We start from the raw sequence: 20,660 nt of genomic DNA on the forward strand, positions 1-20,660 counted from the left end.
GAAGGTTAGCTGGTGAAAACACTGGAGGGGACCAGAGGAGAAGAGAGGTGGCCAAAGCCAGAACCTGAGGTGTATTCATTAACTTCTATAAGGATAAAGGTAGAGGGGTAAGAGAAAGAGCCAGGGGACCAGGCAGGGAGATGAAGCAGGGCCCAGCCCACTGGCCAATGGCATCTGAGGACCAGGCAGGCAGAATCGCCGACAGCAAAGGCAGGTTACTTTAGGAGACCAGAAAAAGCCACAGCCAGACTGTCCAGATTCAAACCCCAGCTCCTCCAAGTACTAGCTGTGTGACCTTAGATAAGGTACTCAACCTCTCTGAGCCTCGGTTTCTTATCTGTGAAATGGAGATGGTAACAGCATTATCTCTTCCAGTAGATGTGAGTGCTAAATGGGTTGAAACACAAATCACTTAGCACAGAGGAAGAACACTATACATGCACTAGTGTGCATTTATAGAAACACTAAAAAAAGAAACAAGAAGCAGTCACTGTTTTCTGCAGAAGAGATCCATATGATGTTGAAAGAGCTAGTTTCCCTAGAACATCCTCATGAGATGTATGGGAATGGGTCCCCACACTCGCAGGCATCAAATGGTAATATATGAGCGTGTGAGTCAGTAAAGTTAAGGGAGCACGTGTAACACTGGTGTAAGTGTATGTCGTCACTGAGGTCTGACAATGTGTAAATCAATAAAGCTTTGAATCTACAAATCTTTTCACTCTTGAGTCCCATGAATTGAGCATGGGAGCCCTCCTGCTCCCTCCCATCCCTCCTTCAAGAGAGGCTGGGTTTTTTTCATCCTTGTGACCTCCTGCCTGAGCTTGGGTCCCAAAGAGCATCCCTGAGCCCGCCTTGCTCTGCACTGTGGGGCCGGTGAAGCAGATGGGGGTCAGTGCCTCTGGCTTGCTTCTCACAGAGCGCAGGAAATCAGGGCTTCTCCCTTCCTGCTGGCCCAGAGGAAATGCAAATCCAGGGGCCAGTTTTGGCTCTAAGATGATGGAGAAGTGAAAGTGCCCAGCTCTGGAATAACAATCCTGAATCAATCATCTGAATGAGCTCAACCTTTTTGGACCTCAAATTTCCTTATCTACAATTCTGGAGAGGGGAGGGAGGATACTTTTGTAATGATTTTCCTCCTTCCCTGGGAGGATAATGGTTAGGAAAAATTAAGACTGATGGAGATTTTATTGTGCTTCTATTGACTGATGCTTCTATGTCTCAAATACAAACTCCCCAATAGAAAAGACCTGACCATGAAACTCCCCTATTGGGCCAATCAGAGGTGACTGGGTCACATGATCCAAGATTAGCCAACTTACCTGTAAGGTGCCACAGGCCTTTCTCACAAAGGGACTGAGCGATGACAATTTGAGGCATCCTAGCAGGTCCAGCATACTACGAACATTTAAATATTCAACTTAATTATGAATAAGTAATATATTTACATAGTTCAATGTTTTAAGGATATATATATATTGGGCATAGAGTGGAAACGCCCTCTCTTTCTCTTCCTACCAAGCAAGCAAAGTTACTGTTTTCTAATGGATCCTTCTGAAGATATTCCATATAAAGAAATATCTATGCAGACAGATACTTCCTTTCCGTTTGTTTGCTTTTTTCCAAGAGGGCATCCTCCTGATGTGGGTACATGAAGAACATCCCCAATTGTATTTATGACTCTGCTTTATGATGTACCAAAACGCACTTGCCCAGTTTCCTATGGATGAATGTAGGTTGTTTTCAGTCTCCTGGTTTGTTCTTTCTAGTGACCATCCCCCATCCTGCAGCTATTCAGGAGCCCAACAAGAGTCACCTCATTAGAACGAAAGATGCTCCCATCACCCAGGAAATTCCAAAAGATTTCAGAGCTCTGTGTCAGGAACTGGGGGCAAAGACCCAATATATATATTCTTATTATGTCACTGGTAGGTAGTTATTAGGTTTTTTGTTGGATCTGCTTATTTACGCATTAATAAAGAAGCATATATATTACTATATCAGTTTTCTAAAGAAACATTTTGATATCTGTATTTCAATATAATTCCTTTGTAATCTTATGTATTTTTTAATCACGGCAAACTATACATAACACAAAATTTACCATTTTAACCTTTTTAAGTGTACAAATCAGTGGCTTTAAGTACATTCACAATGTTGTGCAACCATCACTACCATCCATCTCCAGAACTTTTTCATCTTCTTCAAACTGAAACTCTGTACTCATTAAATAACTCCTTATTACCCTGCCCAGTCCCTTCCCCATCCCATCACCATCCTACTTTCTGTCTCTATGATTTTTGACTACCCAGATGAGTGGAATCATACTATATTTGTCCTTTCGTGTCTGGTTTATTTTACTTAGCATAATGTCCTCAAGGTTCATGCATGTTATAACATGTATCAGAATTTCATGTCTTTTTAAGGCTGAATAATATTCCATTGTATGCATATGCCATTTTGTTTATCCATTCATCCGTTGGACATTTGAGTTGTTTCCATCTTTTGACTGTTGCAAACAATGCTGCCATGAACATGGGTGAGCAAATATCTCTTTGAATCCCTGCTGTCAGTACTTTTGGGTGTATACCCAGGAGTGGAATTTCTCGATAAGATGGTAATTCTGTTTAAATTTATTGAGGAATATATATTTATTTTTATGCATGAAAGATACTCTGAGGTAAGAAACATACCAGACTCCCGTTTCACATACGTTATTTTTGCATGCCTGTCTCCACCACTAGATGGGGGACTTCTTGATAAGGGCTGCCCGGCACCTTGGGCCCCCCTCAGCTCTCCCAGAGGCACAGTAAACGCATTCAGCGCCTCGTGGGCGAACTCAGCCGAGAGGGAGATTTTGGTTTAAGGATGACTTCAAAGGCGCCCCAATTTCAATCTGTGCCACTTCCTAGACGTAAAACCCAATGCAAAGGAAACTTCCTTGGCCCCGGCTTCCCCATCCATAAAATGATCTACATCATCGCATTAATTTCCGCGAACCTACAGCCTAGCCTTTAGCACGGTGCCTGGCACACGTTAGGCACTCAACAGTTTTGTCACTGTAACCTGCGGTAGCAAGAGAAAGCGCTGAGGGCAGACCGCCTGGGGGCTTCCGGCGGGAGGTGGCTGGGGAGAAGGCCGGCGGCCCTCCCCTGCCCTGGACCGCACTCCGGGCTGGCGCGGGAGTGCACAGGGAGGGCCGGAGGCTACCTTCCGAGCTTCTGTACCAGCGCCGCGCCGCGCCCCGCCCCTGAGGACCTTCTAGCCTCCCCAGGGCCGCAGAGGCGACTGTCCCCCTCGGTGCAGCCCTGGGAACCCGGCGGGCAGCGGGCGCGCGCCGCTCCGGGCAGCAGCAGTTGACCCTCCGCGCCGACAGACGGCGCTCGTCCGGGCCCGGCCGGGGGCGACGCTCGGGCCGGGCTGCTCTCGGCGGCGGCGTAAGGCCGTCCGCGGGGCGGGGACGCGGCGGCGGTGGCGGCGGCTCTGTTTCGCCGGAGCCCGAGCGCGCAGGCCCGTCCCGGCGGTCGGGGGGCGGGCGGGGCGGGGGCGCCATGTGGTTCATGTACGTGCTGAGTTGGCTGTCGCTCTTCATCCAGGTGGCCTTCATCACGCTCGCCGTCGGTGAGAGTGCGCGACCCCGGCCCGCGCGGGCTCCCGCCCCGGCATCTGTTCCTCCGGGGGTCGCATCACGAGGGCGCCGGAGCGACCCGGGGGACCCCCGCCTGGTCTTCCCAGGCTTCGCATCCCCTCTCCTGTCCCCCCTGGTCCTGCCCCCTCCTCCTGCCCCCAGCAGCCCAGCCTGACCGCGGGTGCGCCCCAGCGCTGCCCGGGAGAGGCTGACTCAAGTGCTCCTTGCCCGCGCACTGCCAACCGCTGCTGCGCTCACCCTCGCAGGGCCGAACTTTCCCCCGACACCTACCGCCGCCCTTTCGCCTCGGGCCCGTCGTGATTACTACACTCTCTGACTTTGACATGCTTTCCGCTTCTGGCTAGTTCCTACTCTTGATCTCAGCCGAGATCTCACCTCCTCCGGGAGGCCCTCCTTATGGGGTTTAATGGCTCAGCAGTGCCCAGTACTTTCCCTGAAGTAGCACTTGTCACACTGGGATCGTCTGACTTCCCTCCGCCCCCAGCAACACCCTCCCAGCCCCCACCCCCGCAAAGCTGTGTCGGGGATGGTGCCTTGTCTGTCTCCTCGTCCTGTATTCTCAGCACTTGGCCCACACTAAGTGCCAACAGATAGTTAATGAATGAGTGAATGAAATCCCCCTTTATGGGCCAGAGGTTAGGTTCGTGCTGAGGCATCAAAAAGTGAGGTTTTCATTCACGTTTATGAAATCTCTCCTTACTGCCCCAACAAAGTGTTACTTCAGACTTGGGAGGGTAACACATGGGTTGTTTAGTTTGTTCCTTACCTAGTGGAGTCCATGAAGGGTGGGTGGGGACTCAGCTGCAGAGAGAGGGATGAGCAGGACGGTGTGCGTGACCCTGGCTAATGTTCTCCGTGCTTCCCCCACTCCCCCCCAACAGCGGCCGGACTCTATTACCTGGCAGAATTGATAGAAGAGTACACAGTGGCCACCAGCAGGATCATAAAATACATGATCTGGGTAAGTGGCAGCTTTCCCCGAGGAATCCCCCTCAGCCTTTTGCTCTGCCTCAAAAGGAGGAAGTGGGGAAAGTTTGGCATGGGTGATGAGACCTCTGTCCGTGCTGTTTCCTGAGGGTCCCGCCCCCACCTCCCTGCCCTGTACCTTTTCCCCTGGGTGTGCTCTCCTGGGCCCAGGTCTTCCCTGTCATCCTTCCCCAGGTGGCATCGTTTCACTGCATGCCTCGTTCTTGGCTCCCTAAGGAGAGAGTGCCCGTTCTCTGTTGACAGGACTGTGGCTTTGCCTTTGCTTGGCCATCTTCAATTGTCTTAGCCCTCTGCTCTACTCACAGTGTTTAGAACTGAGAGGAACCCTAAGAACAGTTTTGAGTACTTGTTCATTGCCCTCTAATTGGATCAAATGACTTACTCTAAGAAGGAGACACCTTCCCTGGCCCAGGCCCTGCCCTGCCCAGGGCTCATGGAAGGCTTCTCTTCCTGAAGACACAATCCTTGTGATAGATGTCAAGGCCACGGGAGTGACTGCTGGTGGATAGCTTTCTGCAGCTGCAGGAAAGGTTGGGGTGGGGCTGGGGGCACACTGGGACAGGAGGAGTCCAGTGCCTCTCAAGTCACGTGGTGTAAGCAGCCACTTCCACTCTGGGCATGGCCTGGGTTAGGGAGTCAGTGGTGGAGACAAGACTGTAGCTCTGGGTTCGGAGGTCCAGGTCATGGGTGTTGGTGCAGGAATTAGACCTTCATTCAACCACCTGCCTGCTACTTGTTAAGCACTGACAACTATAAGTCCTTCAGAACAATGTTTTTCAAACTGCAAGTATGATTCATTATTGGGTTTGTGTAATCAGTTCAGTAGGCCATTATCAGCATTTAAAAAAAAAGGAATGGAAAAGACTTGAATTGAAATTTGAGGTTTGATCATATATATGTGCGTGTGTGTGTGTGTTTTGAGATCATGTGTTTTTTCTGTGGGTTGCTGTCAAAGAAACTGAGAATGGCATTAAAAGATGCTGCCCTTTGGGAGCTGAGAGACTAGTTGGGGAAACAAGGAGAGACTGAAGCATGAACACAGTGAGTAGGCTGGGGTTAGTGAGTCCAGGAAGGCTGCCTGGAAGAGGCTCCCTGCACTGTGTGCCTCTGGTTGTTTCAGTTCTCCACAGCCGTGCTGATTGGCCTCTACGTTTTTGAGCGCTTCCCTACCTGCATGATTGGCGTGGGCCTCTTCACCAACCTTGTCTACTTTGGCCTCCTCCAGACCTTCCCCTTCATCATGCTGACCTCGCCTAACTTCATCCTGTCGTGCGGTGAGAGGGGACAGAATGGGGAGGCAGCTGAGGTGGTTGAATGTGCCCAGTTCAATCTGGGATGCTGAGGAGGACATAAAGACAAGAGGCAAAGCACTGAGGTTCCCCAGGAGGCCAGGCAGATTGGATGATGGGGTTCTCACACATGAGAAGCTTAGAGCTCACCTTGTCACTAGTGACTAGAATTTAGGGGGATGGGATACTCAGAAAGAGAGGGCTTTCCCAGGGAGGTAAGTTTGATGAAGGGTTTGAGAAGGACAGAGAGGTGGGTTGGCTGAGAAGTTATAGCCCCTAAGAAACCACTTGACCGGAGACAGCCCAAAGCCCTTCCCCCGGCCTGCAAGCAGCTCCCCGTCCAGTCCTCTGGCCCACAGTTACGACTGAGACGAGCCTCATGGGGCTGTGGGTCTCCCTGCAGACAGCTGCCTGGGGGTGACAGGCGTGTTTGGAGGACCCTGGCCTTCCTGCCTTTCCTCTGCCACCGGTTTCTTCTCCCGGGGAGTCATCTCCCCTTTCTGACCTTGGCTTCTCCATCTGGTCAGGGATATTTGGGGGACTCATTGGGCCCACACGTGCTTATAGATATTTATAGTTATTCCCAGGAAAGGTTCTAGAAAATATTTGGTTATCAAGATTGCCTTTTCTCCCGTTAATCATTATTAGTCTTTGGTCAAGACACTGGGTGGAACTGGGGTTTTCTTAGAGCTACTTTTCTGTTTCTGTGAGAGAACCTGGAAAGAGAAGGTTGCTCATAAGGAGGGCACAGTGTTAAAGCCAGGACTGAGTGCCCCTGTGCGAGGAGTCCTTCCCTGGAGACCAGACCCCTTTTGCATCTTCCCTGGGGAGGGTGTGCCCAGCAGCGAGCTCCCCCCACTTCCCTTTGTCACTCCCCTGCCTTGCCCTCTAGATGAGGTATCTGAAGGTCTGCGGGCATCAGGCAGTGTCCCGTCCTGCACCCGCAAGCCCCAGGTGGGCCGGGCAGGGCGGAGCTGTGGTCTCCGCCTTAGAAGGGGGAAGGCAAGCGAGGAGAAAAGAGAAAAGAGGCCTGACGGTCTGCTGCGAGGTGTGTGTGAGGGGGGTTGGGCTGAGGGGCTGCTTTGTTCTGATGCTTGCCCTTCACCTCCCCGTGGGAACCGGAGGAGCGCCTGTCTCCGAGCAGCAGGTCCCCCGGATCTGTGCACGCATGTGCGCGCGCTCTCTCAAGTTCAGTTGCACACTAAGGGGGTGGGGAGGGGTCATCCAGAACATCCAGTTCAGACCAGTGAACCTCACCCTGGGGCAGGATGAGGAAGGACCCTCTTCCCCAGAATCTTGAGAAGCCCTAAGGCTGCACCCCGAAGCCTCTAGCCAGCTGCCCTTTATTCCTGAGGAGTGAGAGCCTCTCCTTTTGCTGCCCAGCTGGGAGTGTGTGATCTGCACACCCATGACTTCCTCTGCCCACTGCCCACGGAGAGCGCACCGCAGGGCTCACCCCCACTAAAAAACAGGTTAATCGGCACGGTGCTTCGGATTATGAACACTGAAGTCTCATTTCTACAACATTCAAGGAGCTTTTTTTTTTTTACCTACTTCTAACTTTGCTAATAAATTAACCCTCTGCAGTGGGCAGGTGGGGGCGAATTCTTCCATTTTCACAAGTGGGAAGCTGAGTTCTGGAGAGCAGTGTGTTTGTACCCTGAGTTGGGCGCGAAGTCAGGACTAAGATGGGCCTCCAGCGTCCAGGGCCTTGGGAAGGCTAGAGGTCCAGCTTTCCGCCAGCCCCCCGAACTAACTGGCTCTTCGTTCCCTCAACAGGGCTAGTGGTGGTGAATCATTACCTGGCGTTTCAGTTTTTTGCGGAGGAGTATTATCCTTTCTCAGAGGTAAGAAGTGCTCAGTACATCAGCCTGTTCCCAGCGACAGAGGGAGTAAATGGGACTGGCATGATTTCTTTGTGAACTCAGCTATGATTTGAAGCTGAGTCTTTTCAGGGATAACAGATTTTTTAAAAACACAGTGTAGATGCTTTTTGAAGCAGTGTGGTTGGGAAGCAGGGATCCCTTTGGCTGAGGTGGGGACGACACTGCTCTCTCCCAGTCAGTCCTTTAGGTCTCCCAGGATCCCAGCCTAAGGTCCTGAGGTCAGGAAGGGGCGGTGGGTGGCCTGGTCCGGCACAGACCTCATAGGGCAGGAATGGGCTGAGGCCCTGAACCCTGCTGCTCCAATTTGAACCTGGGGGAAGAACAAGTTCTCCTCTTTAGGGAGTGTGGGTCAGTCATGCTTTTGCCCTCCATCTGCCTCCTTCAGTTCAGAGGAGTTGCTGTCCTAGTGACCAGGATCTGGGGATCGTGGCCACTTAGTCATCTTCAGCCTCCACCTTCCCCCACTGATTTTCTCCACGTCTGGGGATGTCCTGTCTCTGCTTCCTGGGCCCTGCCCCTTCACGGATCAGGTGTGGGCTCTTTGGTGCACGTTTGACCACCTCGCCGAGATGCACGGTGACCACACTTGGCCCACCCTTGGCACCCGCAGGGGTACCCTCTTTTCAGTGTCTCTTGTTGCCAGGTCCTGGCCTATTTCACTTTCTGTCTGTGGATAATCCCGTTTGCGTTCTTTGTGTCACTGTCGGCTGGGGAGAACGTCCTGCCCTCCACCATGCAGCCAGGAGGTGAGAAGGGGTTTGTAAGGGGTCATGGTGGGAGGACGCCAGCGAGGCCTGAGTTGCTGGGGGAGCCGGAGCCCCGCCCAGGGATGGAGACCCTTGGACTCTGGGCGGGCAGAGATGGGTTCACGGTCAGGCACGCACACTTACCTCCCTGCCTGTGTCTCCACAGATGACGTGGTCTCCAACTACTTCACCAAAGGCAAGCGGGGCAAGCGCTTAGGGATCCTGGTTGTCTTCTCCTTCATCAAAGAGGCCATTCTACCCAGTCGGCAGAAGATATACTGACCCCCTGGGGAGGGGATGCGGGGGCAGGTTCAGGAGACTCAGGTCCCTGGGCCTCTGCACTAGGTGGGGGCCATCAGCGGGAAGCAGCGCCCCCAGCCCTGGCCCTCCTTCCCTCGACTTCCCCTGACACCCCCATCCCTACGCTCCTTGGGAGGCTCAGCTTGGCTCAGTCTGATGCTGCCAGAGGCTGGGACCTCAGTGGGCACCAGGGAGGGGGCGGTGCCTGCTTAGCCAGCAGGCCGTGGTCCACCTGGGCGCGTGGAAGCCGAGCTCCTGTGGCCCTCCCGCCCCCTCCTGTGATGGGGCAGGCGTTCTGGCTCAGCCAGGGCAGGCAGGGCAGGGGCCATGAAGCTGGAGAGCAGACAGTGATAAATTCACTGGGCAGATGGCTGTGGGGAGGGGCCATGACTTAGCACTTGCAAGGGAAGTTTTTGCTGTTGAACTGTGATTTCTGTCCAAGTGCTAATTTCCGTTTGAATAAAGATTCTAGGTGGCACTGTTTGCCTTAATGCCCTGAAAGTTCATCTTCCTTTCTTCCTGCTGCCCTCCTGCCTTGGACTGGCTTTTCTCTGCCAGGGACTCCTTTTCTGGGTTTGGGTCTTGCCCTTCTGGAGGGACTGCTCTTGTGGCCCTTAGTGGGAAGTGGGCCGAGAGGAGGAATCGAGCTGGGGAGTCAGGGTGGAGGCAGCCTCTCTTAACCCCCGCCCCTTTTTCCATCTCTTCTTTCCCAGAGGCTCCATGACTGTCAGGCTGGGAGCAGAGAGGGGCCAGTGTGGGACTGGGTTAGATTTTCAGAAGAACATCTACAGTATCCTATTTATATAAGTCTTCCCCTAGGGAAGAGGAGTGGTTTCTGGCTGAATTCTATCTTAGGCTCAAGGAGAAACAGAATAAAACTCGGCAGCCTGGGCTACAGCCTGTTCTTTGGGAAACGGGACTGGTACGAGCAGCTGTTTGTCACTCCGAGACCTCACAAGGGCTGGCCCTCTCTTCCAATAGCAGGCAGGCCAGGTCCTGGGCCCAGAGCAGCATTTGTTGACCTTGCACTCCAACTGCAGTGCCTTGCAAGTACTCAGCAGTACGTGTGGGAATGAAGACCCCAGGAGGGCCATCACTGGCCATGTCCTATACCTCAAAGCAGGGCTGGTAGGTGCAGAGCTGGACTGCACACATGTGGTACTTGTAAGCCACTGGGAAGACCCCTGTGCTTGAAAACCTTTTCTCTACATCCTGCCTCAAGTCCCACCAGAGCCCTCCATCTCCTTGGCTTAGGCACTCCCATTCTCTTCAGAATACCAGCCTCCCCCTTTCCTTCGGGGAAGCAGCATATTTTGACCTCTCAGTGGGACCAAGGCTGCCGGGCCCTTGTGTCCTGTGCAGATGAGGGAGGACAAGTCGAGGACCCTGGGGGCCAGTGTTCTTACCGCTGGGCCAGCAGCTGGCCTTGCTCTCCCTTGCCGTCTATCTCTTTGTTCCTCTCCCCAGCGGTGTGGCTTGGCCCCTCCATTCACTCCACTGCCAGTGTTGGGGGGTTGCCAGTGGCCTTGTGCTAAGTCCAGCGGACCCTCTTCCTGCCTTCTCTTACTAGGTCCCTGCCGCACCTGGCAGGACTGAGCACCCCCGGCTTCCTGAATTGCGCCGCCCTAGCACTGCTGTGGCTGGTTCTCGTCCCTCTCTGGCTGCTCCTTTCATGGTCCTGTGCAGGCTTCTCTGCTCACCCCGTGCACAGTGGCATTTCTCAGGGTTCTGTCGCGGGCTCCCTAGGGGAGCCCATCCATGCCGATGGCTTCAGTTGAGAGGTGGCCTCCGGCCCCAACATCCCTCTTGGTCGTCTGAGCCACAGTTCTGCTGTTGGGAGCACAGGTAACTCTCATGGCCCAGCTGGCACATGTTGCTGTCCTCTGCCAATGTGCCTCTTTTGGGTGCCTGCCTTGGCCCCAAGACCACTCAGGAGCCCGACCAGAAACCTGCTTTCTATGCCTGCTTTTCTTTCTCCCCCACATCCAGTCTCCAGAAACTGTCAAGTTTACCTCCTTAACATCCCTTGATTTGAGCGCTCCCACTGTTACCAGTTTTCACCTGGGTTGTTGTGACAGCCTCCTTCTGCTTCTCTGTCCCACAGCCAGAGCTGTCTCTCTCCTGCATAGCTGACCGAGTCACTCTCTGGCTTAAAACCTTCCATGGCTCCCCACTGCCCTCAGGATAAAGTCCAGACCCTTAGCGTAGCTGTGAGACTCATGAGGTCCTGGTTCCTGCTCGCCTCTCTGGTCTCATCACTTGCCACTTTGCCCTCTGATTTTCAGCCTCCTGTATCCGGAGATGCCACTTTGATTCCCCTTTCTTCTATTCACCTGGGTACCTTCTCTGTCCATTCTCAACTTAGGTTTCACTTCCTCCAAGGAACTTTGAATTTCCCCTCTCCCTCCAGCACACCACACAGATCACTCTGGGCATATCTGCCTGCTTACTGGTCTATCTCCCCACTAGACTGTAAGCTCCTTGAGGGCAGGAACTGTCCTTCAATTTTTGTATCAGCAGTGCCTAGCTTGGCGCCTGGCACGTAGGAAGTACTCAATAAATGTTTGTTTCATGAATGACTTGAAGTGATGTGTACAGGGGACAGCAGGGGACCCAGGATAGCTTCCTGGAGGAAGTTCAAGTGCTTTCATAGTCTCAAACTGAAGCTGTAGGTCCTCCCCCCACTCCAGATAGGCTGCCTGTGCCTCCCTGCACTGCAGAAAGCCCAGTGGCAGCTGGAAGTGAAGGGAAGCCCGTGGCCTGTGACACATAAGCTGCCTTCCCCATTCTGGATCTGCAGATGAAGAGTGAGGCCTAGAGGCTGCAGCAGGAAGGACGTCATTTGAATAAGAGGCAGAATTTCCCCAATGGTCCCTCATCCTGGAATCCATGTCCCTGATGAGCTTTTGGAGGGGGCAGTAATGGGGACCCCAGGGTGCCACTGTTACAACGCTAGGGCCCAGGATAGAGATGGATCCCCACTCAGCTGGGGCCACTGCCCTAACTCGGATCTCCTGGGGGCCCAAGAGGTTCCTTTGAGGAGAGAAGGGAAGCCTGGGATCTAGTTCTACTGAGGGAGGTGGCTCCGATCTTTGAGCCGGGGAGTGGGCGGCACTCCTCCCCCGCCTCCCCGTCCACAAATGAGTCACCACACCTTAGCCTTCACTGGGAAGCCTCAGGTCCAGAGGCTACCAAAATAAGTTTAAGTGGGAGGTGGTCTGGGGGAGGGCAGAGTGGGGAGCCCTTGATGGGCTCGCACAGCTGCTAGGAAGGCTTCGTCACATGTCTCTCGCAGGCACATGGTCACAGTGTCGGTCCATAAGTTGCCATCACTACTTTCTGGACCCAAGCGCCGCTTCTGGGGGATGTCTCTCAAGGTGACAGAGCAAAAGTCCTGGGGCACCTTCATCCTGTGTGGCCGCAGGGAAGGGAACAGCTCACGGATGATCACCTCTGAAGGCAGCCGAGGCACGGGCGCCACCTGGTGGCCGGACACGGTGTACAGGCTCACACCACCGTGCCCATCGGCCCTCATCTTTAGGAAGTTGCTGAAGTCTTGCTCTGGGCTAGGGTCGGGATGCACGCCCAGGCGGATGCCCTGCGGGTAGCCGATCTGGGTGGTGGGGGGCCTTGCAACTTTGTTGCTGGGATTCCACACCTTGGGCCGCCTGACGGTGAGCTGCTTGCTGATGGCAGCGGGAGTCACTGAGGGCGGCTTGGGCCCCATCTGTATCAGGCGTTCCTTCGGGGAGAGGTGGAAGCCCTTGGGAGGCCACAGGTCCCCGCGCTTGGGGGTCTTGGAGAGGGCGGTGGCCCGGGGTGGGGTACGGGGCTCTTGCTGAGTGCTGTGGACCAGGGATTGTCGTTGGGGCTGCTGCTTGCGATGGAGCCACTTCTTGAAATTAGCTTCTCTCAAAATTTGCTGCTTTGTCTGCAATGTCAGAAGGCATGAGACAGTTACAGAGGGCTGCTCCCCCTGTGGTTCTGTGCAAAGGCCCTGTGGCTGCAGCCCTGGAGACCTCAGGTCAGACTGAGTAGATACCTTCCTGCCCTGGTCTGGAGAGAGAAAGCCCTGCCTCGTGGGAGCCCTTGTTCTGATGGGGAGACAACTGTTGCCTGGAGGGGGCACCTGGGCTGGACAGACAGAGCCTCTCCCATAGGGGAGACCCCCAATCTGATGGAGATACAGCCTCCGCTCTAGGTGAGGTCTCCAACTTGAGAGAGGAGACAGTCCCTGCCCTACAGAAAACCTTGAGTCCAGAGGAGGAGACAAGCCTCCACCCCCGTAAAGGAGTTCCCAGTCTGATGGTGGAGACTTGTCCTCCCCTAAGAGAGTCTCTGGTTTGATGCGGAAAAAGGCAAATGAGAAGTAAAACGTATCCTTGACCCTGGAAAGAAAAGCAGAAAAGTCTGGAAGGACAGGAACTGGGTGGAGCTAAAATGGGCAGGCTTCCTAGAAGTGGTGGGCAATGAGACACAGTTGGCTGGCTCTCCAGGCTGGATAGTGATGCTCTGTCCTTGCCTCCACCAGAGCTGAACCTTCAACTTATTGTCACAAAACCACCCCCTTCCTCCCTCCCAGTCTCAGTGTCACTTCCCAGACTGTTGCTAAACAACCAGGTGGTTTGGAGATTGACCCAGCTCCAGAGATAGGCTCTGATTAGGCTAAGCCAATCATAATAATTCCATCAGCCTTGCCCCAGACCTCAGTCAGTCAGCACGTGGCTTTCCTTTAGCTCTAGGGATTGGGACAAGAATGGACACTTGATGCAACTGAGGCCAATATGAGACAAGGGGAGTTCTGCAAGGGGCTTCTGGGAAATTTTAGAGCTTCAAGGACAGATGGGCTTTGCCTCCTCTGGACACGTGTGGCTGTGAGGACTGGATGACAACACCCACAACAGAGGAGGGTAGGACAGAGAAAGCTGGAGAGGAATGCAGCTGGGACAGAGCTGGAGTACCGGATTTTGCCAGCCCCGAAGCCCTCCCCAATTCTGGGTCCACTTAGGATTCCCAGCATCTTCTTTTTGGGTTTTGTGGTACTTGCATCCTATGTAGTTATACCTCCTTTTCTTCCCCAGCCAAGGTCTGGCATTGATCTGGCTCCTGCCGGGGCTCTAGCTCGTCGGTGTCCAGCACACATCTGCTTCCCTGGCTGTCCTGAACTTGTACTTCTTGGCAAACACTGCGCTCTCATGTGCCCCTTTGCCTCTCCACAGGGCTGTGTGTCCCTTCCGCCTGGTCAGCCCTTCGCTGCTTCTTCCTATCGCCAAATGCTGCCCATCTTTAAAGACTCTCCTCAAGCATTATCCCTGACACCCTCCTCAGAGGAGGGGGGGGCGAGGGAGGCTCTTTCTGGATGGGACCGCTTCTAGCCACTCTTCTATGTAACCACACATGTGAGTCCCTGCCGCCCCTGCTCCCACACCTGGACCTCAGCTGGTGCCCGGCGGCCCTGCCTGCCCTACCCCTTACTTCATTCTCAGCCAGGAAGTCCTGCTTCATGAGGACCAGCTGGTCCTTGAGCCGCTTCAGTTTCCCCATTTCACGGGCAAAGTCTTTCTTGTCCTTTTTCCACATGGCATCCTTCAAGAACCTGGTGCCAAGGTAGGGGCGTGTCACCCTCCCCCCACCCCCAGTGACTGCGCTTCACCATGGGCAGCAAAGACTGGCCACAGCCGAGGGCCTAGGTGGGGGTGGGTGGAACTGCCAGAGACAAGATGAGCAAGATGGTCCATACCCACTGCCTGAAGCCCCTCTGACTAACTACTTCCTCTGCAATGAGAGAGGAAAGTGGCTGGATCACCACTCTCCAGCTGAGGAGCCAGGGGCCTCAGGGCAAGGAAGAAGGGAGATGCTAGCCCCCTGGGAATAACATCGTGGGGAGGGGCCCCCTCCACAGAGTCATCCCTGGACGCTCTGAACCGCCCAGCCCTGGGTGAGGGCTCTGGGGAAGGGTGGCAGGCAGGGGTTGGCCTTTACACCCTCACCGGATACAGTCGCGGTGGTTCCATATTCTGCAGTAGTCAATGGGCTTGCAGCCCATGGCATCTTGGGCATGGACATTGGCGCCATCCTGTACCAGCCGCTTCACGCAGCTCAGCAGGCCCTGGCGGGCTGCCAGGTGCAGGGGTGTGGAGCCGTCGCGTGTCCGACTGTGGAGGGCCCCGCCATGGGGGAAGAAGACAGACAGGAAGGGAAAAAATGGCATCTGCCCGTCAGGTGGGTCGGCAAACCAGCTTCTAGGCCCACTGTTAAATCACCCAGCCCCCCTGCCCCTTCCCTACGCCTGGCCACGGCTGCAGGGCCTGCATGACCTGGGCCCTGCTTCCTCCTCAGCCTCAGTCTCTGACCTCGGCCCACTGTCTCCCAACACGCAGCCTTTGCGCCTCAGCCTGGAACACTTTCCTCTGGCTCTTTGCATGGCTGGCTCACTCATATCCTCTCCTCAGAGGTAACTGCCCCTTCCACAATAGGTCTTCTGCCCATCACCCGGCTTATTCCCTTCATAACCACTTACCACCCTCCGTCATTTCCTGCATGTATTCATTTGCTAATTGACTGTCTGATCCTGCACTACTGCATCAGCTTCATGACGGCAGGGGCCATTCTGTGTGCACTGTTGTAGCCCTCAGCTCTGGCACAGTGCTTAGCACATAGCACATGCGAGATATGTAGCATGGCTGCACGAGTGCATTCTCCTCTACAGCATCCTGGCCGTTTCATGCATTTCTCAATGGTCACAGTCATCTCCTGCGATAGGCACTGTCATCCCCCTAGATTTCAGTTGAAGACACCGAGGCAGTAGTTCCCAAACTCTGCTGCAAGTTAGAACTGCCTGGGGGTCTTCTGAGTCTTCCAAAGCCCAGGCTACACCCCAGACCAATTAAATGACAACCTTTGGATTGGAACACAGGCACTGATATTTCTGAAGCTCCCCAGGTGATTCCAGTGCATTATCAGGTTTGGGAACCAGAACACGGAGGCTTAGGGCTGAGTGACCTGCCTGAGGTTTTGCTGTCTGCTAGGTGGCAAAGCTGGGACGTGAACTAGGTCTGTCCTCTGCCGAAGTCCGATCTCCTAACTAATACACCATGTGGGCTCTCTGCTGCTTTACGTGGGACCCAATCCTTCTGTCCCCGTAACCCCTCTACCTGTCCTGCTTGGATCTGCCTGCCTGAAAGTGGGGTTTCTACCTGCTCAGCCTCCAAGCCACCGTCCCCACACAGGCTGGACTCACGTGTTGAGGGCCGCCCCTTGCGTAATCAGATAGTGAATGCAGGCGAGGGCCATGGCCTCGTTGTTCCATTGGATGACAAGGTGCAGGGGTGTCTGGCCACTGTTGGTGGGCAGGTCCACGGGAAACTTGTACTCCTCTACCAAGACCTGCAGGCATGCAAGCCTGCCGCTCTGGGCTGCAAAGTGGATGGCAGTGAAACCCTGTGGGGGCCAAGGAAGGCAGCAATTTCTTTGGGTTACCCTCCCCCTCTTCCTTGAGCCCCTCGGGAACCACACACACCCCTTTCCCAGCCCCGTCTGTGTTCACCCTTCTTCGATCCCCCAAAATGGCCATCTACCCAGGAAAGGACGTCTCCAGATATTCCGTAGTCAGCTCTTCGCGCGGTAGGCAGTCTCCGCGGAGCTCTTTGAGGAGTGGAGGGGACTTCCACTCTTGCGCCTGCGCTCTGGGGCCTTACCTTGTCATCCGGTCGCCTTTCTCCGCGGTTCAGATTTAGACACATCCGCAGCCATTCCAGGTTGCCCAGGGAGGCCGCGAACAGCTGGGAGGAGCTCCCGATCATCCTCTGGTCGCATTCATCCACTTGACTCAGCAAGCTGGGGTCCTCGGGAGAGGAAGGCGGGAGTGAGCGCCAAGGCGTTTTTGGAGCTGGGCCAGGGCGGGCTGGTCGGCAGGACACTGGGGAAGGGAACCCAGGCCCCGGCCAAGCCCTGCCGGCTCCAGACCCCGCCCCTCCTGGAGGCCCCAGCGGTTCCCGCGCCCCGCCGCCCGCACACCTGCTCCCTGCGCACCTGGGCCCCTGTGCCAAGTTGTTGTGGGTGGCCTTCAGGGGGACGTTCTTCATGGTCCACGTGGAGTTCCCGCTGGCGCTGCGGACCCGGCCTCGGGGCCCAAGGCTAGCTCCCAGGCGAGGGGGCCGGCAGTTGGCCTCCCTGGGGGGGCGGAACCCACGTGCCTCCGAGCCCGCCCTCCCCGCTCGTCCTGGAACCTCAGCAAGACTCCACCAGGCTTAGCTCCCCTCTCCACCAGACTTAGCTTTTGTTTCTGATTATAACATTAGTTAAGTGCAGACCATCATCAAAAGAAAAAAGGACAATGATGATATTAAAAATCACAGTGCCGCCACCCACGGAAATCACGGTCTGTTAGGATATGTGTATATACAGCGGATACAGTTTTGTGCCTCTTAGCATCGTTATAAGCTAGCTGGTCAGTCCACATACTAAACGTATGACGCCACCATAGCCAACGTCATAATGGGTGTGCTGGCATGCCACAAGTGCTGCAGAAAACAAAATGGCTCATCTCAGGATGCATTCCTAGCTGTAGAATTACTAGGTGAAAGGAATGAACATTTTTTAGCTGTTGCTATGTTTCCAAGCTGCCCTGCAGCAAGACTGTATATTCACTTACACTTTCACCTGCAGTGCAGCTGGTGCGCTGCAAATCAGCCGTGTGACTCTGGTCAAGTAGCTGAGCAATAAATGTTGCTTAAACCAGTGTTGAGTTTACTGAACCATCCACATTCTCACCCCTTCTCCAAGGAAAACAGACCCCAAGCTTATCAGAGGGCTAGTGAGGCCCCAGGGTCAATTCTAGGCGTATCTGGCCACACTGCCCGCTTCTAACGACCTTCTCCCCTCTCCGCTAGACGTTCCAGGTATTTCCCCTGGCAACCTCTATGATGGAGTAGGAAGGGACCACAGTGACCTTCAAGGAGGAACAAAAATGCAGATTCTCCACCCAGAAGAACCTCTCCCCCTTTCCAGGGAAACCTCCTTTGGTAGCCCACTTGCCTTCCAATCGCAGTGGTCAGAAAGAGGCAGCCCCACTCCCGAGCACCTAAAAAAACAGCAAATCCTACTGGATGCTTGCCCCAGGTGGGACTTTAGGAACTGGCTTCAAATTACAATAAAGTGACAATGCTTTGCAGGGACAAATTTTGAGGATTTCCTAGAAGCTGAGGGATTCTTTGGGCTGTTGCTTCTGGGACATTAGGATCCTAACAATGACAGCAAGACACTATGTCTGCATTGGGGTTGGAGGGTGTGTCTCAGGACCTCTTCAAGTAAACCCTCTTTATCTTCACCTGGGGTGTCTTGTGGTTTCTAGACCACCAGTTGCAAACTTGGCTATACCTTACAATTACCTGGGAGAAAAATACCAATGAAAACTCTTTATTCAAGAAAATCCACTAAATCTCAGTTAAAACAGTGAGAGTCTGTGGCACTTAGGCCACAAACTGCTCCTTCCCGTCTTTCTCCCCATCTCAGAGCAATGACTAAAGCTCTGATCCAAGTGGGTGTGGCCAAGAAAATAGGGCTCCCTTCCCCCTTAGCTCCTAGTTAATCTCACTGGCATCTCGCTGGGAGGAGCAGGCTGCCAGCATCTTCCAACAATGTTTCCTCTCTCTGCTCCAAGTTGCAGAGGCTAAATTCCTGATGAGTGCAGCCAAGAGACTGGGGCTCCCTTCCTCCACCCAGCCTTTACACACAGGGAAGAGGCTTGACTCCAGGCATGGCAGACTGAGAATAGTGAGGCCCTGATCACCCTTGTCCCAGCTTACATGCTTATGGGGCAGAGGTTCTGCATTGGGGACCAGAGGCTACCACCCCAGTACCCTGCTCATTAAGCAGGATGTCATTCTGAGAGATAAGAGCCACTGTCCCTGCCCTCAGCTCCACCACAGAGACTCAGATTCTGTCCAGTCAATCCAGAAAAACTGAGAGCTCCAAAGCTCTCCCCCAGATAACTGACTTTATTTGAAACAGAGCGTGGGGACATTCAAACTTAAGAATGCTCTGAAAACAATGGATATTTTGGTGGTAAGCAATTAAAAACAGCTAGCTGTAGGTCTGCTAGTTTACTAGAGAGAACTAGGGCAAAAGACAGCTTAGAAGAGTCCTCCTGGGGTCAGAACAAATCTCAAAGACTGGCTTTAAAAACTATTCCCACGAAGAAATATTTGCAGAAGGAGAAGCAAGATGGTGGAGTAGAAGGACGCTTGTAGCTCACCCTCTCCCACAAATACATCAAAACTCACATCTACAGACCCATCAGCCAACCAGAGCACTTGCCGAACTCCAACAGAACATCGCCCTTTTCGAAAGACAAAGACGCCAAAAATCTGGTAGGAGAAAAGGAAAAAGAAAGAAGAAAAAGCAAAACAGTGTGGGACCGGTCCCGCGGGGAGGGAGCAGCAAAGGAGAATAGTGCTCGTTCGCTGGGTCCCCCTAACCCCAACGGAGAGGCCAGCGGGACGGAGGGGGAGCCTCTGAGGCTCAGATCTGCCCCGAGCACCCCTTGACCCAACAGAACTAAGTTAAACAGGCACAAAGGGTCCCTGTGACACCCAGCCTGAGACGCGAGCCGGCAGCTGGGGGCTGGGCCAGGCCTCCCAAGCCGGGGGTGGTTGGGGGCGGCTGCACTGAGGCAGCCCCCGGGGACGGCAGGAGGCTGCGCGCTGTGGCTGGGAGGGGATACGGAGCAGAACAGCCTGGGCCCCCCATGAATTACGTTGAAAAAAAAAAGCAAACCAACACTACTGGCATGCGCTGGGGGGAGGGGCGCCGTAGCCTTTTTCTCTTCAGACCCGCTGCGCCATTACTAGCGCTTCTCGGGAGAAGAGAGGTGGGGCGCAGCCACAGCTGCCATACCCTCTTGTGCGCAGCGCTAGGGCGGGGACGGGGCCAAGACCTGAATCCGCACGCGGGGGCTCCGCAACCCCCTGGGCAGGGCTGAGACTTGTTTACAGCCCAAGGCAGATAGGATCTTTCTGCCCTGGTACCTCAGAGAACTTACGCTGCCAAGACAAACAAGGAGCTGAGTTTTGGAACGGAGCAGGGGCGGGGCGGTTCCATGGTCTTCCCCGAGCCCGCCTATGGAGCATCCACCGGAGGCGGAGCGGGCAGCTGCACAGAGCAGCAGAGCAACTGGAGCCGGGAGAGAGCGCGATCCACCAGCCTGCCTTCCCCCGAGCACGGCATCTGGAGGGGTAATGACCCTCCCGCCCACCGAGAAGGAGAGCAGCACCTGACCCAGAGTTGGGAGGCGGCACGATCTTCTTGCCGATAGGCACTGAGAGCAGCACAGACGAGAGCCCCAATGGAGGGCCTCTGAAAACAGCAAGCTGAGTTTGCAGAACAGGGCGAAGACAGAAAAACTTCTCGATAAAACCATTAAGAGTACACAGTCTCCAGGAGAACACATCCTTTTTTTTTTTTTTTTTTTAATCTTTTTTATATCTGTTTTATTTTCTATTAGCTTTTTAATCTTTACTTTTTAAACAGTTGCATGTTTACAGTTTTAATCACTTTTAAAATCTTTTTATTATTATTTTAAAAAATCCACCTCATTTCATTTTTAATTCTCTTGGTTTTGATCTCCTGTTATTGATTATTCACAGGTTTCAAATATTGTTTTTTTTTAATTTTTTCTCCTTTTTATTAAGATTTTTAAAAGTCATCTCAACTCGATTGCTATTCTGCTTCAGCTTGCTCTTCTATTACTGATTATACACTGTTTTCAAAGCTTTTCCTCTCTTTTAAAATTCTCCCTTTTATC

At 53.8% G+C, this 20,660-nt stretch overlaps 2 protein-coding genes across 2 annotated transcripts; one reads left to right on the forward strand and one right to left on the reverse strand.

Annotated features, from left to right (window-relative positions):
- Positions 1–3,464: 3,464 nt before the first annotated feature.
- Positions 3,465–11,433, forward strand: TEX261 (testis expressed 261). The gene is made up of 6 exons (XM_031467234.2): positions 3,465–3,621; positions 4,531–4,610; positions 5,757–5,910; positions 7,705–7,772; positions 8,455–8,557; positions 8,724–11,433. Exons 1-6 carry the CDS (start codon positions 3,552–3,554, stop codon positions 8,837–8,839), a joined length of 591 nt encoding a protein of 196 aa, XP_031323094.2. The 5' UTR covers positions 3,465–3,551; the 3' UTR covers positions 8,840–11,433.
- A 618-nt stretch (positions 11,434–12,051) lies between these two features.
- On the reverse strand, positions 12,052–19,276 carry ANKRD53 (ankyrin repeat domain 53). The gene is made up of 5 exons (XM_064494408.1): positions 16,555–19,276; positions 16,098–16,297; positions 14,848–15,012; positions 14,333–14,453; positions 12,052–12,788 (listed from the first exon to the last, which is right to left on the reverse strand). Exons 1-5 carry the CDS (start codon positions 16,939–16,941, stop codon positions 12,060–12,062), a joined length of 1,602 nt encoding a protein of 533 aa, XP_064350478.1. The 5' UTR covers positions 16,942–19,276; the 3' UTR covers positions 12,052–12,059.
- Positions 19,277–20,660: the final 1,384 nt, after the last annotated feature.

Source organism: Camelus dromedarius, chromosome 15 (genome assembly GCF_036321535.1).
Source record: "Camelus dromedarius isolate mCamDro1 chromosome 15, mCamDro1.pat, whole genome shotgun sequence".
Lineage (NCBI taxonomy): Eukaryota > Metazoa > Chordata > Mammalia > Artiodactyla > Camelidae > Camelus > Camelus dromedarius.

Coding starts and splice junctions, on each gene's coding strand:
- TEX261 (XM_031467234.2), top strand. CDS start 3,552: ATGTGGTTCATGTACGTGCTGAGTTGGCTGTCGCTCTTCATCCAGGTG. Junction 3,622..4,530: donor CTTCATCACGCTCGCCGTCG/GTGAGAGTGCGC, acceptor CCCCCCCAACAG/CGGCCGGACTCTATTACCTG. Junction 4,611..5,756: donor TCATAAAATACATGATCTGG/GTAAGTGGCAGC, acceptor TGGTTGTTTCAG/TTCTCCACAGCCGTGCTGAT.
- ANKRD53 (XM_064494408.1), bottom strand. CDS start 16,941: ATGAAGAACGTCCCCCTGAAGGCCACCCACAACAACTTGGCACAGGGG. Junction 16,298..16,554: donor AAAGGCGACCGGATGACAAG/GTAAGGCCCCAG, acceptor TGGCCCCCACAG/GGTTTCACTGCCATCCACTT. Junction 12,789..14,332: donor ACTTCCTGGCTGAGAATGAA/GTAAGGGGTAGG, acceptor CTGACATTGCAG/ACAAAGCAGCAAATTTTGAG.